The sequence below is a fragment of the Elephantulus edwardii genome, unplaced genomic scaffold, assembly GCF_000299155.1.
Source record: "Elephantulus edwardii isolate Elephantulus edwardi_28Jun2011 unplaced genomic scaffold, EleEdw1.0 scaffold00188, whole genome shotgun sequence".
Taxonomy (NCBI): domain Eukaryota; kingdom Metazoa; phylum Chordata; class Mammalia; order Macroscelidea; family Macroscelididae; genus Elephantulus; species Elephantulus edwardii.
This window is the reverse complement of record NW_006399938.1, coordinates 5,434,858-5,446,748: the sequence shown is the minus strand read 5'-3', so window position 1 is coordinate 5,446,748 and position 11,891 is coordinate 5,434,858. Positions and strand designations below refer to the sequence as shown.

The 11,891-nt window shown below is 35.9% G+C and overlaps 1 protein-coding gene across 1 annotated transcript in view; it reads left to right on the top strand.

The window, feature by feature from the left end:
* The window catches only part of LOC102860030 (probable ATP-dependent RNA helicase DDX60-like), a 191,875-nt gene that overhangs the window by 32,332 nt on the left and 147,652 nt on the right, over window positions 1-11,891 (top strand). Inside the window, exon 7 of the mRNA XM_006896669.1 lies at window positions 169-281. Coding sequence (XP_006896731.1) covers window positions 169-281 — 113 coding nt within the window. The remainder of the gene's footprint in view (window positions 1-168; window positions 282-11,891) is intronic.

Here is an 11,891-nt window from a genome sequence, read left to right as displayed (position 1 = left end):
CACACACAGACACACACAGAGACATGGAAGAACTATTATAGAAGGGTTTCTCAAACCTTGGAAATTTCATTCTATAATTATAAAAAAGAACAGATATTTAAAGTAAAGCTGTATATTAAAGTCAAAACAAAAAATCATACTAATGCATTCTTTGTTTGCTTTCCCTAGTAATGATCCAATTGTTATATCTCTTAAGAAGCGAGAATTTGATGAACTCACACATTGGCATTCTTCTAGACCTCTCAGTGGTGATTTTGAAAGAGCTCGATGCACCAGTGATGGTAAAAAACAATTGATAATGTCCAATAAATATTTTAAATGTTATTATTTATCAAATAATTGTTGTCAAACTCTTAAACATTTAACGTAGTTCAATTTATAATCTTATTTACTTCCCTTACCATTTGTTATCTTGCAAAGTCTCAATACACTCTGCAACAGGCCTAGGATAAACTAGTTTTTGAACTTCCAATCAACTTACTCTTTAGAAATGGAATTTATTTTTTAAAGTTTTAAAGCAAGAGCGGCATCCACTTCTAAAACAGCTTTCCTCCTGAAACTCTGAACTTAGAAAATGATGAAAATTATACAAATGTTTAGGTCTTTCTTTGATAGGGTCACTATGAGTCGTCTACAACTCGATGGAACTTAACAACAACAACAACAACAACAATGTTTTACATTTCATATTTATTTAACACTATTATTTTACAGACTATTGTTAAAGTTTCTTTAGATTTTTGCTCTTGTTGGCTAAAAATACTACTGTATAATTTGAATGCACTCAATGACTCAATTAATTGATGTACAATGAAATTGTTTCTCAAATTAATAATTGCATTAATTATTTGTCATAAAATTATTTCTAACAACTCTATCAATCAGAATAAAATGAACTATTTTAACAATAAATTGCTAATTTTGGCTGTGAAAGACTGTGTGGTCTAATACAGCTTGTGATTTTTTATTTAATATTTATACAGATAGGTTTACTATAGTCATGAACTATTTTATAATTAGCACAATTTTGAGATTGTAAATTGTCTATTATTTATCATACTGTTGTGAAGTTGGAAAATGTAACCAGTATTTCAAATGCCAGAAGGATTACCCACAGTAACTAGATTTCAGTAGAACTTTAATATTAAACTAAAAAGAAGAAACTGGTGATGTGCTTCCAAAAAAAGTCAGCCAATGGAAGCTTTGTGAATAGCATCAGAACACTATCTGACGTAGTGATGACGTAGATCATCCTCTAGGATGAACACCTTAGATTGGAAGACACTTAAAATATCCTTGGGGTACAGTAGCTTCTTCAGAATATAGTTCACCTTAATTATATAAATAGGGTAATTTTTAGGAATCTTTATTCACTAATATGACAACACTGAAAATAAAAAGTAACAGCTGCACACATCCATTAATAACTACAACATGAAAGTATGAATTTTCAATCAAAAAATTGTAAGATATCCAAAATGAAATATAACATCTATAGGATGTTTGTGAACTGAAATGAGTTGCAAAATCTTTGCCTCCAAGAAGACTTTTGGTCTCACCCTCTCTAAGACAGACATGATTCTTCTCTTGGAGTCCATGGTATTTTCAGTTCTCTTCTCCAGCAGTACAACACAAAGGCATTACTTATTCTTCTGTCATCCTTAGTCATTGTCCACCTCTCTGATGCGTAGCAAATAATTGTAAAGATGAAGGTCTAGATATACTTTAGCCTCTAGATTGACATCATTGCTCTTTAGCACTTTGGAGAGGTCCCCAACAGCACATTTCCCCAGTGCAATTCATTTTTCGATTTCCTGACTGCTGGTGCCAAAGTGCTGATTGTAGAGGCAGGTTAACAATTTGAATCTCTTCTAAATCCATCATGGTGCTGTGATTTGGCCCAGTGATGAGAATCTTTGCCTTGTTAATGTTAATCTTCAATCCATGAAGACTACAGTCCTTGACTTTCTGCAGCAAGCACTTCATGTCCTCTTCATTTTCAGCAAGCAAGGTTGTATCATCTGCATAATGCAGGTTGTTGATGAGTCTTCCTCCAATCCTGATGTCACATTCCTCTTCATAGAGCCCAGCCTCCAGATGATTTGTTCCACATATAGATTGAAAAGTTATGGAGGTAGGAAGCATCCCTGGTGTGCACCTTTCCTGATTTAGAACCATGCAGTGTTCCCCTGCTCTGTTCTGATGACTGCCTCCTGGTCCAATTGTATGTTTTGCATAAGCATGATTCCCATTTTTTTCATGGCTAGCTACAATTTACTGTGATTCCCACAGTTCAATGCATTTGTATAATCGATGAAACACAAATACACCTTCCTCTCATGCCAAAATCCATGTGATATTGGAAACAGTGTCTCTAGTGCCATGGCCTCTTCCAAGGTCAGCTTGTATTTCTGGTAGTTCACTGTTAATTTCTAGTTCTAGTTGTTGTTAGATAATCTTCAGCTGGACTTTGCTTGTGTGTGATATTAGTGACACTGTAAGATAATTTCCTCATTCCGTTTGTTCACCTGCTTTTGGGGATAGGAATAAATATGGATCTCTTCCAGTCAGTTGACCAGATAATTGTCTTCCAGATTTCTTGACACAGTCTGGTAAGCACATCCAAGGTGCATATGTTTGTTGAAATAAGTTAGTATGCTGTCAATTCCTGGGGCTTTTTTTGTTTTTTAAAAGAATATAAAATCATTTACTTACTACTATTCACCAGTTATTTATGATAAAGTCAACAATATACAATTGGATTAACATTCTGATTATTACAAGTTGATTTTCCTGGCTTCAGGTGAAACAGTAACCCAAATACTGAGAAAATCCAACATACATGTTTCTAGCCCAGCAGGACACCTAGGCTCCTTGCCCCCTGAGTACTAAAATGTTATGGAAAAATAAAGCAACTTCAAAGCAAGATGGCACTTCCTACAATGAACAAGATATGGAGTCAGTGGAACTTCAGGATGCAGAAAGAGTGATCGAATGGCCTGCCATGAAAGAACCATTGTCAAGTATTGGAACTGGATAAAAGAGAGGAAAAAAAGTAAGATACCAAAAAACAAAATGAAACAAAACCTAAACCAAAACAAAACAACAACTGTACAGGAACTTTAAAAGGCAATATAAGACAAAAGAGATAAAACAGATGAAGTACTAGCAATCACAGAAAACCAGGAAACCATAGAATGCAATAAATTCAGAATAATAAGATCAACATTTTAGAAACTATCAACATGTTTGAGAGACAGATGAACAGAACTGAAGGGATAGAACAGTGAAATAGAAGATAGAGCCCTTACCACTGATATGCTAAGCAAAAAGCAGAAACAGAAAGGAAGGAAAATAAAGCTTAAAAATAATGTGTAACAACATCAAGAGGAATAAAATACAAGTAACTGGAATTTCAAAACAAGAAGGAAAAAAAGACATAAATTGTGACAAACCTACTAAAAGAAAATTTTCCAGTTATCATAAAAATTAGAGAATATACATGCAAGGATTTAGGGCTGTTGTACACAGGGTCGCTATGAGTCACAAGCAACTCGATGGCACATAACAACAACCCAACAACATGTAAGAAGCTGAGCAAATCATAAATAGAATAGATTCCAAAAGAAAATAATCAAGAATTAGTACAATGGGCCAGAATCAAAGACAAGGAAATTCTTAAAGCAGCTAGAGAAAAATGAAGAGTAATTTATAAAGGAGAGCAAATGAGATTAAGATCCGATATCTCAGCATGAGTCATGTGAGCAAGATGATAGTAGAATAGCACACATCAAACACTTGAAGAACACACCTGCCAACCAAGAATACTGTACCTAGCCGAACTGTCCACCAAATACAATGGAGGGATAAAGATAGTCCCAGAAAAGCAGAAACTGTGGGAGTTCATGAAAATAAGACCAATGTAAGAAGCGTTAAAGGAAGTCCTTTTCATTGAGATTACAGAGTAGGAGATGAAGGAGCAACAATATAAAAAGAATCAAATAAGATGACAGCAATAAAATCTTATATTTTGGTAATTATTATACTGAATGTGAATGATATAAATACAACAGTAAAGAGGGGAAAATGCAACAGATTGTATTTAAAAAACCCTCAAAACATTCAAAGTTTGTGAACATGTTGTCGGTAAGTGACACACTTGAGACACAAAGGTAAAGAGAGACTGAAAATTCAGATGGGGGTTGTGAAATATACCTAATAAATGACAACCAAAAAAAGAGCAGGAATAGCAATATTAATCTCTAGTATAATAGACTTCAGGAAAAAAATCATCATAAATTTCAAGGAATAACACTATATATTGCTTAAAGTGTCAAGAAAATACAAGAACAGAACCAAAAGACATATCTATGCACCAAATAACAGACTTCCAAAGTACATAAAACAAATGTTAACAGAATTGAAAAAAGAAATATACAACACTACTCTTAACGAGAGAAAGGATGACCAGAAAGAACAAGTGACATTCCTAATATGCATGTAAAGGTGGTTCAACATGAGAAAAATTTATCACATCAACAGAATAAAGTATAAGAACTACATGATCATCTCAATTGATGAAGAAGAGGGTTTTGACAAAATTCAACATATTTAAGCTCATAATTGCGTGGATCACAACAAATTGTGGTTAACATTGAGGAGAATGAGAATCCCAGAACACTTGGTTATTCCTATATAAAACCTATACTTGGGCCAGGAGGGAGTCTTCAGAACAGAGCAGGGAAACACTGCTTAGTTCAAAATCAGGAAGGGAATTTATCAGGGTGTGTTCTGTCTCCATACCCTTTCAATCTCTATGCAGAACAAATCATTTAGAAGCCTGGGTTTTATGAGGAGGAATGTGGCATCAGGACTGAAGGAAGACTCATCAAAAACCTACCTTATGCAGATGATACAACCTTGCTTGCTGAAACTGAGGAGAACCTGAAGCTCTTGCTGCAGAAGGTCAAGGACTATAGTCTTCAATATGGATTGAAGTTTCAATATCAAGAAGACAAACAAATATTCTCACCACTGAGCCAAGTGGCAGCACCATAATGTATGGAGAAGAGATTGGGGTTGTTAACAGTTACAGCTTGCTCAGCTCCACAATCAATACTGTTGGCACCAGCAGCCAGGAAATCAAAAGACAAATTATATTAAATAAATATATTGTCAGGGACCTTTCCAGAGTACTGAGAAGCAATAATGTCAGTTTAGAGACCCAGGTGTGCCTGATTCAGTCCATGGTCTTCACAAGAGCTGGATAATGACTAAGGATGACAGAAGAATTGGTGCCTTTGAGTTGTGGTGCTGGAGAAGAGTCTTGAACATACCATGGACTTCCAAGACAACAAATAGGTCTGTCTTGGATAGGGTGAAAACAAGTTTCTCCTTGGAGGCTAGGATTTTGAAGCTCCATCTCACATATTTTGGGCATGTGGCCAGGAGGGACTGATCTTTGGGGAAGGACATTGTACTTGGAAGAGTGGAGGAACAGTGCAGGAGAGGAAGACCCTAGATGAGATGGATTGATACAGTGCTTAGTGTGATGGGGGTAGGTGTGTCAGAGTCAGTGAGACTGGTTCAAGACAGGGCAGGCTTCAGAGATGTTGTACATAGGGTTGCTGTGCGTCCCAGGTGATGTAACTGTACATAACAACACCACCAACACTCTAAACAAATAGTCAATGTCTTCCTCTATGGAGAAAGACTAAAGACCTCTGAAAATAATGGCCAGACGAGGATTCTCACTATCACCAGTCCTATTAAATAATGCATTAGAAGTCCTAATGAGAGCAGTAAGATGAGAGGAAAAATAAGAAGTAATCTCTATATGCAGATAATATGATGGTATACTTGGAAAACCCTAAAGAATCTGAAAGTAAACTATTGGACATAGTTCCTAATTCAGAAAGGCAGGGTACAAAGTCAATATGCAAAAATCAGTCATATTTTTCTACAGTAGCAAAAAAAAAAAAGAAAGAAAGAAAGAAAGAAAGAAAGAAAGAAGCAAAGCTTTGTTAACAAAAGAAAACAAAAAGAAACAAGATAGGAGCCATCATACTTCCTGATCTCAAGCCTATTACAGAGCAACAACACATGGTACTGTGCAGTGACAGACACATAGATCAATGGGATAGAATTAAGATCCCAAAATTTGCCCATGCACCTATGGTAAACTTATCTTTGACAAAGAGAAAAAAAAATCAATTATGTCGGGAAATGATAGACTCTTTAACAAATGGTACTGGTGAAACTGGATAGCCATCTGAAGAAAACCAAAGCAAGAGCTACACCTCACAAAATATACAATAACCAATTCAAAGTGGATCAAGAGTCTAAGAATAAAACCAGAGAATGTAAAGTTCACTAGAGTAAAACTATGCACAACTTTATATGACATAATCTATAGCATAAATAGACTTCCGAGTATAACAAAAAGCTACAACCAGGATAAGATAAACTAGATGAATGCGACCTACTAAAATCAAATCCTTATGGACATCCAAAGACTTCTTCGACATGCTAAAAAGGAAGCTCACCGATTGGGTAAAGATACTTAATAATGATCTACCTGATAAAGAACACATATTTAAAATCCAAAAATTACTCAAAATCTGGAGGACAACCACCTGGACAACTGACTGGAAGAGATCTATGTTTGTTCCCATTCCAAAGAAAAGTGACCCTACAGATTGCAAATATGATTGAACAATATCATTAATATCACATGCAAGCAAGATTCTTTCTGCTGAAAATTATTCAAAAATGACTGGGGCAGTTCATCAACAGAGAACTGCCAGATGTTCAGGCTAGGTTTAGAAGAGGCCATGGTATCACGAATATTATATCTAATGTTAGATGAATGTTGGCTGGAAGCAAAGAATACCAGAGGAATGTCCATATGTGTTTTATGAACTATGCAAAGATGTTTAACTGTGTAGATCACAACAAACTGTGGCTGCCTCTGAGAAGAATGAGAATCTCAGAACAATTGATCGTGTTTATGTGAAACCTATACTTGCACCAGGAGACAGTCGTCAGAATAGAACACAGAGACATTACATGGTTCAAAATCAGGTAGGGTGTATGCCAAGGATGTATTCTGTGTTCATACCTTTAATTCTATATGCAGAATAAATCATGCAAGAGGCTGGGCTGTATGAAGAGGAATGTGGCATCAAGATTAGAAGAAACTCATCAACAACCTGCATTATGCGAATGACACAATCCTTCTTGTTGAAACTGAGGAGAACTTAAAATGCTTACTGCAGAAGGTCAGGGACTGTAGCCTTCAATAGAAATTGAAGCTCAACATAAATAAAATAATGATTCTCACCATTGAGACAATTGACAGCATTCTGATCGATGGTGAAGAGATAGGGATTGTTAACAGCTTTAGTTTGGCTCTACAATCAACACTCTTGGTCCCAGTAGCCAGGAAATCAAGATATAAATTAAATTGGGAAAGTTGGCTGTCAGGCACCTCTCCAGATTTCTGAAGAGCAATGGAGTCAGTCTGTAGACTATGGCATACCTGATCCAAGCCGCAGTCTTTGCAATTGCTTGCTATGTGTCAGAGAACTGCACTATGACTAGAGATTACAGAAAGAGAATGGATATCTTTGAGCTGTGGTGCTGAATATACCATGTTGAATATACCATGGATAGCCAGAAAAGCAAACAGGTTGATCCTAGAGAGGGTGAAACCAGACTGCTCCTTAGAGGCAAGGATTCTGAGGCTTCATCTGACATACTTTGTGCATGTTGCAAGGAGGGATCAATCTTTAGAGAGTGACATCATGCTTAGAAGGATGGAGGGATAGAGAAAGAGAGGAAGATCCTCGATGAGATGGATTGATACAGTGACTGGGGTAATGATGGTCAATGTATCAGAGACAGTAAAGTTGGCACAGGATAGAGTAGGGTACAGGGCTATTGTACGTAGGTTCACTATGAGTCGCATGCAATTCCACAGCACAAAAGACAACAACCAGCATCTCAACTTGAATAAGGCAGCAATTCAATCTTGAAATTGGCAGAAGATATGAATATACTGCACAAAGAAGAAAGTCAGATGTTCAACAAGCCATGAAGAAATGTTCAAAAGATCTAGTTATTGAAGAGAAACAAATCAAATAACATTGAGAAATCATCTTACCCCAGCAACACTAGCAAAATTCAACAGGATAGCAAACAACAAATGCTGGTGAGGATGTAGAAAGATTGGAACTCTGATACACTGTTGGTGGGAATGCAAAATGATACAAACACTAGAGAAGGCAGGCTAGTAATTCCTCAAAGGGTTGGAAACAGATATATCATCTGAGTACCTATTCCTCTATTAAGAATACACCCTACAGAAATCAGAGCTGTTAAGAAAATACCCTGCACAAAATGATGTATATACATTCATGTTCATTGTGGCATTAGCCATCATAGCAAAGAGTTGGAAGCTGTATAAACTCCCGTCAACAAAAGAATGGATGAAAGAACTGTGGTACAATGGAATATTATGCAGCATTGAAAGACAATAAACTTGTAAAACATTACAAAAGGTGAATGAGTCTGGTAGGCATTATGCTGACTGTAATATCACAGTCATAGAAGGAAAAATACTACAAAAAACCTTTTATAAAAAATACTACATAAAAACTTTTATAAAAATACGACTGACACAGGGTGGGAAGGAAAAGAGAGTACATATAGATAATGGATAAGAGTAGACAAATAATGAATACTGGCCTGGAATAAGTGAAAGGATTTTCTGAGAATAATGGATTATTAGTCACTGTATGCATGACAATTAACAATCTTGGACAGGAAGTGTATCATACAAAGTGAGTTGGGATGGAAAGGGAGAAAAATGTGCATCAATGAAAGAATGAAAACCCAACCATTCTGTAAACTTTCACTAAGATCACAGTAGAAAAAAGAAAAAAAGTAGATTTGAGTAAGACTCGGCATAAAACCATAATACACAATGAATATAACCTTGCTGAATGAAGGTGAAGAGGGCTTAGCGTACTTATTAAGATTAAAAACTTTAGCTTTTAGTATTGATTGCACATCAACATAAAGAAAACAAAATCTCTATAAGTAGACAAGTGAGTAGCATTATGCTAAACTAAAAAAATATTGTCAAGGTTTGAATTTCACTTGGTTCCATTGGAAGCATCCATCAAGAAATCCAAAGATACGTTGTATTGGACAAGTCTGCTGTCAAAAGAAGCAAGGATATTGGTATAAAGTACAGCTGACATAAGCCATGACTTTTTCAATTATTTCATATGCATGAGAAAGTTGGACTTTGAATTAAGGATACTGAGGAAGAATTGAAATATCTGAATTGTGGTTTTGACAAAGAATATTGACTACATCGTGAATTGCCAAAAGAATAAGCAATTCTGCCTTGGAAGAAATAAAGCCAGAGTGCTTCTTAAAAAACAAACAAATAAACAAACAAACAAAACCCCCAAAACTCCCCAAAATCTTTCCATGTATTTTACCCACTTTGTAATTATCAGTCTTTTTCTTGTAGAGGCCCAGGAGTATTCTGTAAACTTTCTTTACGCGACCCTTGTCTGAGATGGTATTAACAAATGTTTGTTCCCAGTCTGTAGGTTTTCTTCTCACCCTGCTGGAAAAAGTTTTTGATGTACACCGAAATTTAATCTTTAGTTGGTTCCACTCATCATTTTTACCGTCTTCAGATTGAGCATTTCTGGCTGTATTTGGTAGTTTCTTCATAATGTGGACTAGGTATTCTAAGCTTGATCTTACTTTGTCTCTAATGAACTTTATGGTTTGGGGCTTTCCTCCCAATTCTCTGATCCATCTTGAGTTTATTTTTGTGTATGGTGTGAGATTTGGATCCTATGTCAGCTTTCTGCAGGTGGAAGTCCAGTTTTGCTAGCACCATTTGTTGAACAGTTTGTCATTTCCCATTTGATAGCTGTGATTTCCTTGTTGAATATCAGTTGACTATAGATAGCTAGGTCTACTTCTGGGTCCTCAGTTCTGTTCCATTGGTTTATGTACCTGTCATTTTACCAAGAAGCATGCTGTTTTGATTACTACTGCTGTTTAGCAGGTTTTGAAGTCAGGGAGTGCTATGCCTCCCACCTCATTTTTGTTTCTCTGGACTGCTTTTTGCTTATTCAGGGTCTCTTGCCTTTCCAAAAAAATCTGACAATTTTCCTATTGATCTCCTTAAAAAATGAATTTGATATCTGGATTGGGATTGCATTGAACGTTTAGATTGTACAGAGGAATATATTCAAATGTCCAACAGACATATGATGATAGAAATCATTGATAATAAGAGAGATGCAAATCAAAACCACAATAAGATACCATCTCACTCCAGTAACAGAAGTGGCAAAGTTTAACAGGACAGCAATTAATAAATGTTAGAGATAATGTGGTGAGGTAGGAGATCTTATACATTGTTGGGGGATTGTAAAATGGTACAACTATTCTGGAAGGCAATTTGGTGCTTCTACAGGAAACCGACCATAGAAATTCCATATGATCCAGCTATTCCACTGCTTGACATATACCAGAAGAAAATGATAACTGAGACACAGAGACTTGTACACCAATGTTCATTGCAGTATTAGTCACCATCACAAGAACATGGAAACAGCTCAGATGTCCAACCATAATTGAATGGATTGAGAAATTATGGCACATTCTCCATAAAGGAATACTATGCAGCATGCAGGAGCAATGACTTTGTAAATTATTACCTAATTGGGAGGGACTGGAGAGCATTGAGCTGAGTGAACTAATTCAGTCCCACAAGGACAAATACTGTATAAAACCATTCTTGTAGAATGAGTATGAGGATCCAAGGGGAGAGGTGGGAGCAGAGGAATGAGGAAATGTGGGGAGAGAGGAGGATTACTCATGGAATTATACAATTTGATGGGGAGGGGTGAGGGAAATTGGAAGAATCTATTTTGGAAAACAATGTATTTCAAAATTTTGTAAATAAACTAGTGTAATTTAAAAAAGGATGATAAAACTTTATCAATCATATTCTAGACATGTTGTCAGTTGATAGAGATGGACACCAAGTTTGGAAAAGTGAAAAGTCATGACAGAAAGGGACACTTTCAAAAATATTCATTGCCATAATGACGATTGCCACTATAGATCTAAGTACAGAAGACATGTGAGGATAGTGCAGAATCAGGCAGCTGCATTCCATTGTGTGGAGGGTCACTTTGTGTCAAAACCAAATCAATCCTAACCAGCAGCAACAACTATTTTTGGAAAATACTGGATGTTTCTTTTTCAATAACATAAACGGTAGTTTTACACTTGAATCTTGCCAAATGCAATACACAGGAATGAAATATATTACATGTGTGGAAAAGGCCAATGTCATCAGTCAGAATAAGAACAAAGGTTGGTTTGTTCTAATTAATATTAATTGTCCAAATGTAAATTCAACTTGAAGTTGAAGGAAATTAAAACAAGACCATGAAAATATGCTAGAAAGCACATGCATATATGTCCTTAAATATATATTTCACTGGAACTTAGAGACTACCTCAAGAATAGATTTAACTAATTGATTACTTATAACTGAAGACCGAAAATGTTGTGGTATGTCATATATGTTGAAAAATTAAAGATTATTATAAAACTAGAACAGAAGGAAAACATAAAAATTGATACCATCAGAGATTGTAAAAATTTCCGGTTTTGAACATAGAGTGGCTAAAAAAAATGGGGGAAATAAGGAAGTAAAATAGCTGAACAGAAGAATATTAGTCATTAAGAAAATCAGTTGTTGTTGTTGTTGTTATGTGCCGTCGAGTCGTCTTCGACTCATAGCGACCCTATGCACAACACCACTAAACCCTGCTCTATCCTGC